At 43.2% G+C, this 15,099-nt stretch overlaps 2 protein-coding genes and 1 non-coding gene across 3 annotated transcripts in view; 2 read left to right on the forward strand and 1 right to left on the reverse strand.

The window, feature by feature from the left end:
* LOC135099705 (cell surface glycoprotein 1-like) overlaps positions 1–15,036 on the reverse strand; it is a 164,103-nt gene extending 149,067 nt beyond the window's left edge. Inside the window, exon 1 of the mRNA XM_064002138.1 lies at positions 14,895–15,036. The gene's annotated coding sequence lies outside the window, so the exon portion shown is untranslated. The remainder of the gene's footprint in view (positions 1–14,894) is intronic.
* Positions 1,130–1,202, forward strand: Trnae-cuc (transfer RNA glutamic acid (anticodon CUC)). The gene has a single exon. It is a non-coding gene; the product is annotated as a tRNA-Glu (tRNA).
* On the forward strand, positions 7,470–14,065 carry LOC135097679 (uncharacterized). Its single transcript, XM_063999628.1, has 2 exons — positions 7,470–7,478; positions 11,450–14,065. Exons 1-2 carry the CDS (start codon positions 7,470–7,472, stop codon positions 14,063–14,065), a joined length of 2,625 nt encoding a protein of 874 aa, XP_063855698.1.
* Positions 15,037–15,099: the final 63 nt, after the last annotated feature.

Consider the following 15,099-nt stretch of genomic DNA (forward strand, 5'->3'; position numbering starts at 1 on the left):
ACTACTGCTGCTATTACTACTAAACTTTTATTTTCGTTAAGTTAACTTCAAATACAGTAGAGGAAATCATCAGCTTAAATAATCTCTCTCTCTCTCTCTCTCTCTCTCTCTCTCTCTCTCTCTCTCTCTCTCTCTCTCTCTCTCTCCTCTCTCTCTCTCTCTCTCTCTGTCTCACATTCTGCCAACCACACACACATACACACAAAAAAAAAAAAAAATAAATAAATAAATCATCTCTTTACATTAGATTTCGTTATTGTTCTGTGTTGGTAAAAGTTGCTGCCGGACAACTGGTGCAGGATGATGCGTGCAATATGAAGTAGTCTGATACAAGCGCTGCATATCCCCGCGTGCTGCTGCTCCAGGCTGGCGTGGAGTGCAGACGACAGCACAACAGTCACCTTATGCCCACAACAGACAGACTGGATAGTAGATAGACACGTCCGAAGTAAAACTATCTCATTTTCGTCACCTTGCCGTGAGAGGAATACAGCAATGTGATTCTGTACAACTAATAATAAGCTGTGGTTCACTACAACTAATAAAAAGCAGAATAATAGAACTGTCTGTGTTTTCATGCAAAAAATAAATAAATAAATAAATGATAAATAAATAAATAAATGAAAATACTGAACGTATGTACAATTATCACGTTCACCTTCACTTAAGGAGTCATATCTTCTTACATAAATTAATTCACAGTAGTCTCAGTTTATCGTGAAAAAAAACATAGGTTTATTTTTTTCCTTCATAGTTTTATCTTTTTTTCTTTACTAATACTAACGATATTACATGTTACTCAAATAAAACACTTGCCACATGACGCTAATTCCAGACCTCTCATGCTGACACTAAGTGTTCCGACCTACTTGTCAGAATTATTTATCGAATCTTAGAATGAAATCTAGAACCCGAACTCTAATTCTTTGTCAGCATGAATGGGCGGAGCAAAGTAGGGCACAGAAGTGTGGCGCGTCACTCACTCACGGCAGGCAGGAACACCTCTGTGGTCAATGAGGGCACTAGGTAAATTAACACTTTCGAGAATATAAGCAACTTGTTCTCCCACATATACGAAAATGAAGTATTTCAAAGACAAAGAAAAAATACTTCCTCTCACTTCACTACTTCCCGTGTGGTCTAGTGGCTAGGATACGCGGCTCTCACCCCGCGAGGCCCGGGTTCGATTCCCGGCACGGGAAAATTTTTGAAGTGATACAAGAAAATTCCCATACATGATGCCAATAATAGTACTGATGATAGTGCTGGTGAAACGACGACATCATTATTATTTGACATGATCATGTTGTTAATCCTCCATTTGCAGAACAGCATGACGGCATGAGAGGAAAGAGAGAGTGAATGAAGTAATCAAGATGTTGGGAAGAAAAGGAATGAAGAAATAGGAAAAAAAAAAGAGTAGGAAGATGAGAGAAGAGAGTAAAGAAATAAGTAGTAGTATAAAGATTGTACTAGTAAGACTGTAGAAGAAATACAAAAATTAGGGATACAAGATGAGGGAGGAGAACAAGTTAACAACATAATGGATACGGTGAAGGGAGAACACACTCTCTCTCTCTCTCTCTCTCTCTCTCTCTCTCTCTCTCTCTCTCTCTCTCTCTCTCTCTCTCTCTCTCTCTCTCTCTCTCTCTCTCTTGTAACCCACACATGGTGACCAAACTAAGGGAGAAATAGTTACAAAAACATAATATCTACTCGACACAATTTCTCTCTCTCTCTCTCTCTCTCTCTCTCTCTCTCTCTCTCTCTCTCTCTCTCTCTCTCTCTGAAAAAGATACCTAGTAATAAAAACACAACAATGCTAAGGATACACGAGTGCGCTCAGCTATCGGTGTGTAATTCAAATCCAGTTTTAATGAAGCGATGAACGCGATTTACTGACAACAACAACAATGGCCGATGATAACAGGACACCGATAATTGCACGGCGGGAGAAAACAAAGCACTGCAACCGAGAACGTAACGCGAGGGAGGAAGGGAGGGGCGGGAAAAATAACGAGACTATTTAGAGAAAGTGCAGTGAAGCAAAAAAAAAATAAATAAATAAATAAATAAACAAATAAATAAATAAATAAATAATAAAATATGTGGAAAGGAGTGGGAGGAAAGGAGAGAAATGTAATGCTGAAATGGGTTTAAATGAAATAATTTAATATTTTGTGATTAAGACGAAAATATAACTGACGGGGGGAAAAAAAAAATCAGGTGTTTTGAGAAAGTACAAAGGAGAAAAGGTTTAAAAATTGAATAATTAAAACACTTGAAAATAATTATCTAAGAATGTTGTGACTAGAAATGAAGACCAGATTTGACAAAATGTAACCTGAATGTCAGAAATTTCACAGAATACTGATTCAGTCATATAAGTGGAATGAATAGCAAGTAATTCATGTGGTTTTTTAATCCGTCTTGGAAGATTTAAGAAATTAGTGACTTGTAAAACTACTAAAACTAAACTGGCTTATTCTTTTGGTTCTCCCTCTGTGTCTTTTTAAGATCGGGACTATGAGCTGGCTTCTCTTTACTTTTTTTTTTTTTTTCCTGCGCCCTCAGCCACCTGTTGCTGCTTCGTCGGCGACGACCGCCACCACCACCACCACCACCACCACCACCGCTACCACTTCTGCTCCTACAATAGCACGCAGAAATTCAGGCGGAGTAATGCAGTATCATCACGAAATAAAACAGGGAAATGGCAGACATAGGTATACTATTATATATAAAAAAAAACAAAAACAAACGCGCGTATCGTAATGGAAGCCACACTAGAAAAAAGGAAAAAGAGAAAAGAAACCTAACTACATGTAAGCATGTAAGTTCATGAAACAAGACACGCATGAGGGAAACATTACTAAAAGTATATAAACGTGAGAGATATAAACATTCCATTACGAAGCAGAAATCTTTAACTCAAGCGTAACTAAGGAGCAGAAAAAAAATGCATGAAATAAGATTAAATGAAACATTTCCAAGGGCGGACTGGAACTCAATGAGCACGCTTTACCTACTTCATGACTAAGAGGACGGGAGGGAGGGAGGGAGGGAAGGAAAAGGAGGAAGGTTAAAATAAAAAGGGAGAAAAGTAATAAAGAATCAATGAAAGAAAGAAAAAGAAAGAAAAGTAAGAAAAGAAAGCAAAGAAGAATGCCTGAATGGATGGAAGGTGAATGAATGAAAGAGGGAAGGAAGAAAAGAATTAAAGGAGAATATGAAGGAAGAGACGAAACTGTATGAGTGAACAAAAAAAAAAAAGAAAGCAAAACGGAAACTAGGAAAGACTGGAAGAAAAGACATGAAAAAAAAAAAGAAATACTAAAAGGATAAGAGAGCAGCAGCAGCAGCAGCAGCAGCAGCAGCAGCAGCAGCAATAATAGTAGTAGTTAAGAACGACAAAACATCACGAGCATACTTCAGCAACATAATTACAAACACAAAAACAAGCGCGCGGAGTCACAATTCTCCGAGGCGTGTCAAGTTCCTTCATTACACAAAGAGAGAATCATGCAGTGTACTGAGCAGCGAGTCCAGCCATACAATACGAGCAACACACACATTATAGACATGTGTAGTACGTTTAGTTGCTTCCCTGCCGTCCCACAGCTGCCAACACACACACACACAACACACACACACAGCCCCTCACTCATCCCCTACACCGCTAAAACACAATCAGAAAAAAAAAAATAGGTCAGCAGGCAACACAGTCATACAGAAACCACGTAAAAAGTTAACAAACTGCACTAAAGACATACAGAAAGTGAACCAAAACCACAGTGGCTGTCTCGAACCACTGGTTAAACAAGCTTGATAAGAACCCGAGAGAGAGGAGGCAGCAGCTAGAGAGGGAGAGAGGAAGTAGGTAACGAGGTACTGTGCCTGCTGTGAACTGGGAACAGAGAGGCGGAGCAGGACGGTAGACAGAGACTAACAGTTACGTTAGCACGTGAACTGTCTTATCTTGGGTGTAGCCTCGATGACTCAAAGGAGAGAGGGCAGGAAGTGAGACGGAAGGGAAAGGAATGGAGGGAGGGAAAGGAGGGAGGATAATAAAAGCGTCTGGTTACTTAATGGACAAATTAATTAAGCGCGTAGAGGACATTAAGTAAAAGTTAACTACGTAGTAAACAGGTATTTATATGCAAGTGTACCTTGCAGTTAAGTTCTACAGCACATGTATGTAGGTTCTCTCTCTCTCTCTCTCTCTCTCTCTCTCTCTCTCTCTCTCTCTCTCTCTCTCTCTCTCTCTCTCTCTCTCTCTCTCTCTCTCTCTCTCTCTCTCTCTCTCTCTCTCTCTCTCTCTCTCTCTCTCTCTCTCTTATATCATGTATAAGCTAAAGGAATTGAACAGAAAACGCCATACACACACACACACACACACACACACACACTGTAATGAAGAAGGGTAGATGTTAATATAATAAAAAAAATAACATAACGAGTGTCATTAGCATATCCTTCCCTTTTTTTTTCACAACGAAACAAAATACAACGAAATTTCAATACCTTCGTCTGCAAAAATCAAGAGGCAGGATCATCGCCCAGCAGTACAACAATTGTAGTTGCGTGCTCTGCGTACCATAGTGAGGCAGAATCAGTGGTCTAACAAAGCAAGACGAGACTGCGAGTATAAAGTAGTCCCGATCCAAAGTCTGTTTTAGCCTTTTCCCTCATTCTTAAATCGTCTAACCTGCAAACCGTCTCCTGAAAATCTGCCAACTGATACAATTTAATCAGAGGGTGTATGACTAAGAGATAATGGAAGTGGAAATGTGTGTGGCAGGTTACTCTACTCCTAACCTTTATGTCTTTCCTGGCCCTACCAGTAGAAACACTGCGACGTGGCCCTTCATCTGACCCTCATATGTGGCAGAGCTAATATCACGCACTTGCTAAAAATATCCTTCCTCCGCGTCATGTATGGTGTGCTGCATAAACAAAAGGAAATGAGACTGAGTTACGGCGCCGCAACAACGAAGTAATATGACACGAGTTGCAAGACAGCGCTACCTCTTCGACCGAAAAACTATCATAAGCTAGATCGAACCTCACAACCATTAACAACAGAACGTAGGTGTAATTAATATAACTTATCTGCACTTATCTACACGTGAAGTCATAAACGCTACGGAGACGAGCAATCTGTATACTTAATCCTACCCACTACAGCACAGAGCCATAGAGTATGAGGGTTTGATGCAGGTATCTAAATGGGCGTAAGAGGTATAACAAGCATGACGTAAACATATCCTTAGGGTTTACAATCATGATGGTTACTAACACGTTCAAGCTAGACATAGTAACCGAGTGGGATTTAAAAGAAAGATACAAGATGAAGTTGGTTTTGGAGTAAATGATTGCAATAGATCCGATAATTGATTTGTTTGTGCCAAGTCAAGATTATATAAATTTACGAATAGGGATGATTGTTAGATACAGGCATGTATACTTCATAAAATCACTTCTGTAGTATGACTGTCAAGTTCAATGACCGAAACTTGGTATAATCTCGTATATTTTATACAGGGACTGCCTGTGTAGCCCTGCCGGTTTCTTGCAGATTCCCGTGAGTTTTTGTGTCCCTACCACGAGACAAGGAGTGGCGGGACAAACACACTGCAATAACACCCTTCTGCATGTAGAACGTAGTCGCAAACATAACGAAGAAAGGAATCGTCTGGCCTAACCTTACGCACTACACTTACATCACAGGTAATGATCCAACATTTTTTTCCCGCCGCCTAACAATACTTCAAATACTACAACAAGTACTGTCCTGCTTTTTAAAGGAGCTTGGGAACCTGATACAAAAAGTGAGTAAGTATGCAAATACTTAAGTGATTGACTAACTGAATGAATTAATCAATAAGAATGAATGAATGAGTAAATAAATGAATGAATGAAGAAATAAATTAATAAATAAGTGAAAGTGGTTCATCTGTCACTCCCCCTCCCCGCAAAAAAAAAAAAAAAAAGAAAAAAAAAAGTTGAAAAGAAAACGTTTCTAATCGGGTCGGCCGATTTACTTCCCGCAGTGCCTTGATACTGACAGTCCTCCTCTCAAACAGCCGCAGTAAGGTATAAAGCGCAATCAGATGAGATTTCCTGTCTCAACTTGATTAGCCTCTTTAGGAACACTTCGTCTTCAAGGAAACTATGCGTGACACAAGGTACAAATGACACAAGATGCAAAGACTGAGATTCGTTGCTTGTTTGCAGACTGTCAACACTTTGGGGCGGTTGACAAGTGCCTTTGCCGTGATGGGGTCTCATGCGTGTGGTTTCAGTAGCATAAGTGTATTCCTGAGGTCACTGTGTGTAGGTTTGTGTGTTCTGTGTCGTGTGTTGCATCTTATGTCTCTGTAAAGTCCTGTGGTGTGTGTTGTGTGTGGGATGTTGTGTCTTGTGCCTATACAATGCTTTATGTGCTGCGTGTAGTATGTGTCTTGTGTGTCTATACTGTGTGTGTGTGTGTGTGTGTGTGGGGGGGGGGGTGGAAGGGGGCGGTTGGTTGGTGGGTAAGTAAAGTGTGACCGCTGAGTCTGAAAAAAAAAGAAAAAAAGAAAAAAAAAAAAAAACTCGGCTCCTTATTTCTTATGCCAAAAAATAACCCAACGAGAAGAACAGCAAGTTAGCAATGGAGGATGTAAATGGTTTCAGTTACAACCATACAGAGGCCAACAAGCTTCCCTTTTACTGACGCCGACGAGAGGAACAATAAGGAACAGTGAATGGACGATGTTAATGTATCCCAATATAATACTAAGGGTCATAAAACCTAATCATTCACACATAAAAACCGCCGACTGTGTTGTAATTCCTTTCATATGCGGTTTGTTTAGCATACAGGAATAGAAACATGTCTGTACTTGTCCGATGCAGGTGCCCGCTGTTAAAAACTACAGGAGATTGCAAATTATTAGAGGACACTACATTCATTTCAGTAGTTTGGTTTGCGCTGTATTACTAAGTTGATTTCATGCTCTCTCTCTCTCTCTCTCTCTCTCTCTCTCTCTCTCTCCTCTCTCTCTCTCTCTCTCCTCCTCTCTCTCTCTCTCTCTCTCTCTCTCTCTCTCAGTACACGAAGCAAATATATAGGGTGATGCACTGATAACGAGAGAGAGAGAGAGAGAGAGAGAGAGAGAGAGAGAGAGAGAGAGAGAGAGAGAGAGAGGAGAGAGAGAGAGAGAGAGAGAGAGAGAGAGAGAGAGAGAGAGAGAGAGGAGGAGAGAGAGAGAGAGAGAGAGAGAGAGAGAGAGAGAGAGAGAGAGAGCAGAGCCACCACACCACACCCGGCAATCTAGCATTCTTAAAGGTCAGTACCCTCGTGTCGCAAGGGCGCGCAACCCCCTATGGCGCCCCGACGCTGGTTATAAGGCGCCCTTCCTTCACCCACCGTGCAGTGAGGCCCAAACCTTCCTCCCCGCCGACAGAAGACCCACGAGAGCACGATGCGGACGGTGAGTGGTGGTAGTAGTAGTAGTGGTGGTGGTGGTGGTGGTTGGTAGCAAGAGGTAGGGCAAGACATGGTGCAGTATGGTAAGGTACGCAGTGGTGGTGATGGCGGTGGATAGGAAGGGATGATGGGTGAAGACAGGGCAAGGCAGGGCAGGGTAAGGAGTGGCAGGTTAGAGTGAAGTAGGGTTATGTGAGGTAAGATAAGGAGAGTTAAGGTTAGGTAAGGTAAGGTAAGGTTAGGTTAGGTTAGGTTAGGTAAGGTAAGGTAAGGTAAGGTAAGGTAAGGTAAGGTAAGGTTAGGTAAGGTAAGTTAGGTTAGGTGTCGTATATTAGGCAGGATCAGTTCGCGGAATGATGTTACAGTTCATTCATTCTTTTCTGATCTGCGCGGAATTTTTCCTTCGTCGTTTTTTTTTCGCATTTTTCTTCTACAAAGCAATGCCGCTCTCTCTCTCTCTCTCTCTCTCTCTCTCTCTCTCTCTCTCTCTCTCTCTCTCTCTCTCTCTCTCTCTCTCTGCTTCACTCATTAATTTTGTACTACCTTTTTCGTGTTGCTTTTTTTTTTCGCTCTTAAACTGTCTCTTTTTCGCAGTCTCTTATCTTTTCATCCGTCCTTTTTTTCCTTTCTTTCTCTCACTGTGTCGTGCTGGAGTTGACTCAATGCATTCGTTATATATCTTGTCTATATATTATATCTTTACCGTTAAATTTTTCAAACCCCTCGTGGGTCGTGGACGAAGAGAAGGTGTGACGGTCAAGTTTTGTTATTTCTTCGTATGATAATGACAGTGACGAGTGGCTGTTCTCATATATCTGGATCAACACGTGCCATGTTTTTGGTGACAGCAAGCATAACGGAGAATACTGACAACATAGGTTTTCCTCCCCAGCAGAAACGCGCCACAGCACCTCTTAGTTGGGGCACAAAAATATCAGTCATCCCGAAAGAAAAAGCGCAGAGAAAGAGAGTAAAATGAAGTGATTAAAATTTTCTTGCGTGGCAACAACAAAGGTCATATGGCGCTGAAATATCAAATTGTATTAAAGTGCTAGTAATGTTAAACTGAAAGGTAAGAGTAGCGAAAATAAGATATAGTTCAAATAAAAAGAGAGAGAGAGAGAGAGAGAGAGAGAGAGAGAGAGAGAGAGAGAGAGAGAGAGAGAGAGAGAGAGAGAGAGAGAGAGAGAGAGAGAGAGAGAGAGAGAGAGAGAGAGAGAGAGCAATATTTAGACAAAAATGCTACGCACAGAAAGGAAAAGAAAAAGAAAACAAAATGCAACACAAAAGATTACAGGAAATTAAAATAAAGGGGAGAGAGAAAGAAGGGGAAAAGAGCGAGAAAAATATGAAACTGAGAGGACAGAGCAAAAAGCGAAACTTGACCAAAAATAAAGGGAAAAAAAAAATAATTCGGTGACCTAGTACTCTTTTTTTCAGAGCTGGAAGGGGTGAACGGCAGTAGTTGCTAAATGTATACGTAAACAGAGGTCACCAGTACTTGAAGCTGTACGTAAGTTAGTTTGTAATCAGCCAGGCACCGGAACACTCCATTATGTTTGTGTTCACGACAGCATTCCTTCATTTTTTACGTATATGTGTTGTGTTCAGCGAAGCACCACAACACCACATTTTATACTCGTACTTCTGAAAATCAACCACAGCTCTTCCTCTTCTTTTTATTTTGTTTTCGATATCAACCATTTCGATGTTTGATATTCTCCATTTGTTGCAGCGCTCGAAAGCTATCAAACAATCAATTAATTAAGCAAGCATTCATTCATTCATTCAATCAATCAATCAATCAATCAACCAATCATTTAATCAATAAATCTTCCTCCTCCTCCTCCTCTTCTACCAACGTCGTGTTTCTGTTCCTCCGATCATCGTTTTCGCTATGCTCATTATCCTTCACCTCCCCTCATTCCTTCTCTCCCTCCTGCTATGCTGCTGTTCCCTCTGTAGGTATATATGTAGTACAGAACTATGTACACCCATACATGTGCGTGAAGGTAAATAACACGATCCCAATATGTCCCGTAGCCTGTATAGGAGTGTGGTTCATGAGATTTGGGTCAGAATTCTTAAACGCTTTGGGTTCTCACCAAGAATATTTTCAAGACTTGAGGCCTGTCCACACGAAGAAACATTACTTGGAAACAATGTTTACAAACAGTTTGCAAACAGTTTCTGAGAAACAGTTTTCAAACAGTTTGGAAACTGTTTCCAAACAGTTTCCTGTCCAGACATCAATTGCCGTCCTGCCTGCGATGAGTGTAGAGGTTGCTGCAGCAGCCTGTAGTTTACTTGACACTTTTGATAAATTCATGGAAGGACAAGAAAAAGAACAAAAAAAAAAGATGGGCGAGGAATTTTTTTTAAGAAAAAGGAGCCTTTTATGGTGACTTGCTTCTTGCGGATTGAGAGTAGATGAAGCTGGCTTCACCAATTTTCTTCGGATGTCCACGACTGATTTTGAAACACTTTTACAGATGTGGCTCCCACAGGTTGAAATTTCACATTTTACAATAAATAATTTCTTAAATCCTTAAAAAAGATATTTCAGATCTTCAAAAATACTGACAATCTGGCAACACAACTGATTCATCGTCACCTTCGCCGCGCGCGCGCGCGCGCGCACGCACGCACGCACGCACGCACGCACGCTGGCACGCACGCACACACACACACACACACACACACACACACACACACACACACACACACAAACTGTTTCCCATTCTGGATGGGAAACAAATACGTTTGAAAGATTGTTTTCAGTTTGCAAAAAAGTCTGCAAGTTGTTTGCAATTTGTTTGCGGTTTGTAAACACTGTTTCCAAACAATGTTTCCTGGCGTGGGCAAGCCTTTAGAGATAATAATAATTTATATCGGGTTTTCATGAGTATTTTTCTTTTGTACGTGCAGAATCCATGTTTATGCATCAAGAGAACCATGAAAACATTTGAAATCTTCATAAATTCTACTATAGCATGTTAAAAGCAGTCAAGATAAGATATCGAACCTTTTAACAATACGGATCTTGAACATACGACCCGTGTTTTCATGATGTTCATCGTGGCCTTGACTGAAACAAGACACAGAGAGGCCCACTGTAATGACTGGCAGGTTTACAATAACTATGATACGCAATAACTGAAAAGATTCCATGGAAAGCATTCAGAGTTTAATGAATGAATCCCCACCGGCCTGACTGATAGAATGACGGAATGAACCCCTCGATCAGCTGGTCCTTTTACGGCGCGGCTCGGATGACCAATGTAATGTATTCGCAAATGGGATAAAAGTGAAATATTGAGGATAGTAGAGGGTAACAAATATATTCACAAATTGGTGTAAGCATTTTTAAGGGTGTAATAATTTTTAAGAGTGGTTATGTTAAAATATAAAGAAAAGTAATAAGGGTAGTTATGTTAAAATGTAAAGAGAAATAAATAAATAAAGAAAGAAAGAAAGAAAGAAGAAAGAAAGCAAAATAGTAGAAAAATGACTGCGAGTAGTTAAGGTTCAAAAGTATACAGAATTGAACTGTAGAAGGTTTTAAGTTCATGTCATGATTTTCATTTATATGTGCAGTACGTACTTTACACACACATACATACACACACATACACATACACACACACACACACACACACACACCACACACCACACACACAAAAAAAAAAAAAAAAAAACAGATTTCAGGTTAATACTCTACACTGTTCCGCCTCGATTAATAAAAAAAAATGAATAAATAAATAGATAAATAAAAACTATCACCATTACGTCAGCAACAAAATGAAAACACCATAAACGAATATCAAACTAAACAACGTATAAAACAAACAACGTTATTTCTTTTCCACCATTTACTAAGCAAACAAGCAGGTTTATCTGTAAGTACCCACACATGACCCACAGAATCATTGCACAACGCATGCTTAAGCTCAGAACACTTTTACTATTTTACAGTTCATTCTCCTTGCGATGCTGGGGCTGACGACACCCATGCCCCAGTACTTTTACCCCGCCCCAGCCTTGCCCCAGCCTGCCCACAACCATGCTGCTCCTTCCCTGCTCCGTATTCGCCATACCCTACCACAGTCCAGCACCTCGCCAGCCCACGCCAAGGCATCAGCCGCAATGCCACGCACCGCCTCCTCTCCCTCCTTCATTGCGCTGCCTCACGTGAAAACCATCGTGACTCGCGCCGCACGAGATCATTCTTTCCTGTCTTCTCCCCATACAGAGCAAACAATCCTAACTTCTGATTCAGCACACTCAACCCCTAGCTCTGCCAAACACTCAGCCCCTAACCCCGACAATCAATCGACTCCCATCACTGAAGCACACTCAGCCACAGCCACAATTCCTGTCTCCGTCATACACTCAGACCCTACCCTTGCTACAAAATCATTTGATGGAAAACAATCGACAGAAGCTGCCATACACTCAGCAGAGCCTGTCCTCGCCAGACACTCACCAGACGCTGAAGTTGCCAAATCCTCAGCAGATCCTTCCCCAGCCAAACATTCGGTAAACCCTGTTCCTGCCAAACATTCAGCAGACCCTGTCCCTGTCACAAATTCAGCAGATCCTGCCCTTGCCAAGCACTCAGATCCTATCCCTGCCAAAAACTCAGTAGATCCTGCCCTTGCCATAGACTCTGTAAGACCGGATCCTACCACAGATTCAAAACAACCTGCACCTTCCGAGCACTCCGACCCTCCCACTACTAAACACTCAGCAGACCCTGTCAAACACTCAGCAGACCCTGCCCCTGCCAAACACTCAGCAGACCCTGCCCCTACCAAACACTCAGCAGACCCTGCCCCTGCCAATCACTCAGCAGACCCTGCCCCTGCCAAACACTCAGTAGACCCTGCCCCTGCCAATCACTCAGCAGACCCTGCCCCTGCCAAACACTCAGCAGACCCTGCCCCTGCCAATCACTCAGCAGACCCTGCCCCTGCCAAACACTCAGCAGACCCTGCCCCTGCCAATCACTCAGCAGACCCTACCCCTGCCAAACACTCAGCAGACCTTGCCCCTGCCAAACACTCAGCAGACCCTGCCCCTGCCAAACACTCAGACCCTACCCCTGCCAAACACTCAGCAGACCCTGCCCCTGCCAATCACTCAGCAGACCTTGCCCCTGCCAAACACTCAGCAGACCCTGCCCCTGCCAAACACTCAGACCCTACCCCTGCCAAACACTCAGCAGACCCTGCCCCTGCCAATCACTCAGCAGACCTTGCCCCTGCCAAACACTCAGATCCTGTCCCTGCCAAACACTCAGCAGACCTTGCCCCTGCCAAACACTCAGATCCTGTCCCTGCCAAACACTCAGCAGACCCTGCCCCTGCCAAACACTCAGACCCTGCCCCTGCCAAACACTCAGACCCTGCCCCTGCCCCTGCCAAACACTCAGCAGACCCTGCCCCTGCTAAACACTCAGCAGATCCTGCCCCTGCCAAACACTCAGACCCTGCCCCTGCCAAACACTCAGACCCTGCCCCTGCCCCTGCCAAACACTCAGCAGACCCTGCCCCTGCTAAACACTCTGCAGACACTGCCCCAGCCAAACACTCAAATCCTGCCCCTGCTAAACACTCTGCAGACACTGCCCCTGCCAAACACTCAGATCCTACCCCTGTCAAACACTCTGCAGACCCTACCCCTGCCAAGCACTCAAATCCCGCCCCTGCCAAACACTTTGCAGATCCTGCCCCTGCTAAACACTCTGCAGACTCTACCCCTGCCAAACACTCAGATCATATCCCTGCCAAACACTCAGCAGACTCTGCCCCAGCTAAACTGTCAGTAGAACCTGCCCCTGCTGAACACACAACAGACCCTACCCTTCCCAAACAGCCAGTAGACCCTGTCCCTGCCAAAAATGCAGATGTTGTCGTTGTCTCTGCAAAACACTCGAGTCCTGCTCCTACCAAAAAATCCGACCCTAATCCTACCAAACACTCAGCAGATCCGGGCCCTTTCAAAGACTCAGCCCCTGCCCTTGCCAAAAACTTAGGTCCTGCCCTTCCCAAACACTCAAATCCTGTCCCTGTTCCTGCCAATCACTCAGATCCTGCCTCTGCCAAACACTCGGACCCTGCGCCTGTCAAACATTCAGCAGAACCTGCCCCTGCCAGACAACCAGCTAACCCTTCCCCTGCCAAACACTCAGATACAGTCCCTGCCACTGTTACACACTCAAAGCATGATCCTGCTTCACACTCAAGAACACCCTTTACCAGACACTCAGCCCCTGCCCGTGCCCGTGCCGCTAGCAGAGGCAAATTCAGAGTTCCACATCCTGTCATACACAAAGCATTCTCAGCCACTAAACATTCAGCTTTTAACCCTGCCTCACATCCAACCTCATCATCTGCTCTATCTCGTACCCCTGCCACACACTCAGCCCCTACACACGTCCCTATCCTCCTCGAGGAACGGACTCACAAAGTAGCGGGCAACCTCACAACATTCTCATACCACGTGGTCGGCGGGGACGGCACGAGGATCAGCGCGGCGGGGAGCGGCGGCCTCTTCACCCCCCTGGAGATTGTCGGCAATTACTCGTGAGTTGATTTTCTTGTGGCGTTCAGGCACTTTTTGTTCATGGAAGTGGGATACTCGCCAGGGGCAACAAAAGAATAAAAAAATAAAAATGAGATGTCAGTCACAGGTTAGTTAGTTCCCTTACAACATTCAGGTAGTTCCATTAGCTTCCTTCTAACATTCGGATAGATGGATTCGTTCCCATAACATTCAGGTAGGTAGCTGCATTAATTTTCTTCAAACATTCAAGTAGTTACGCTAATTTCCTTCAAACATTCAGATAGTTGAATTAGTTCCTTCATAACACTCAGGTAGTACTGTACTTAAGATTGTTTCCTTCGAACATTCAGGTAGTTATGCTAGTTTCCTTCGATAATTCAAGTAAACATGCTTTGTAGTTCCCTCCTACCATTCATGTGCATAGTCTGGCTGAAGGAATGAAATATCACAAGGAGAGAAGTCATCTAGCAATTACACAAACTTTTCGTCTCATGAATTCTCCTGTAACATGCGGACTGCCTTCATTCACTCCGCCATATATGATGAAATGGTCGTTTACGAGTGGTTCCATAGTTACCATTTTGTATTTGCTGACACTGCCTCGCACCATCCAGCAGTCTCACATAATAGCTCTTTTTTACATCTTTATTGTGGCCCACCTTATTAATGCAAAAGTACGCGAAGGAACAAAACAGCAAAACGAGTGCTTGGAGGATTATAGCATGCAAGGAAGCAACACAAGGGCGTGAGTAAGTAGACATCGCGATCATGCCTTTGGAGATGTTAGTAAAAGGCGTCATAGAGAGATAGAGGAATAAGAGGAACAGAAATAATAAATAATAATAACACTCACCAAGCAACTTCCTTCCAGCTATCCAATGGATGACGGCAGACACTTCCAGCTGCACTACACGGCGGGCGTGGGCGGCTTCCACCCCGTGTACACCATAAGCCGTGGTTACAGAAGCCGAAGGTAGCGACGAGTCTTGTACCATGGTTACAGAAGTCGAAAGTAGCGGTGGCCCATGTACACTGTTGGGATGTCCACTCGCCCACAG

The sequence above is a fragment of the Scylla paramamosain genome, chromosome 4 (assembly GCF_035594125.1).
Source record: "Scylla paramamosain isolate STU-SP2022 chromosome 4, ASM3559412v1, whole genome shotgun sequence".
Lineage (NCBI taxonomy): Eukaryota > Metazoa > Arthropoda > Malacostraca > Decapoda > Portunidae > Scylla > Scylla paramamosain.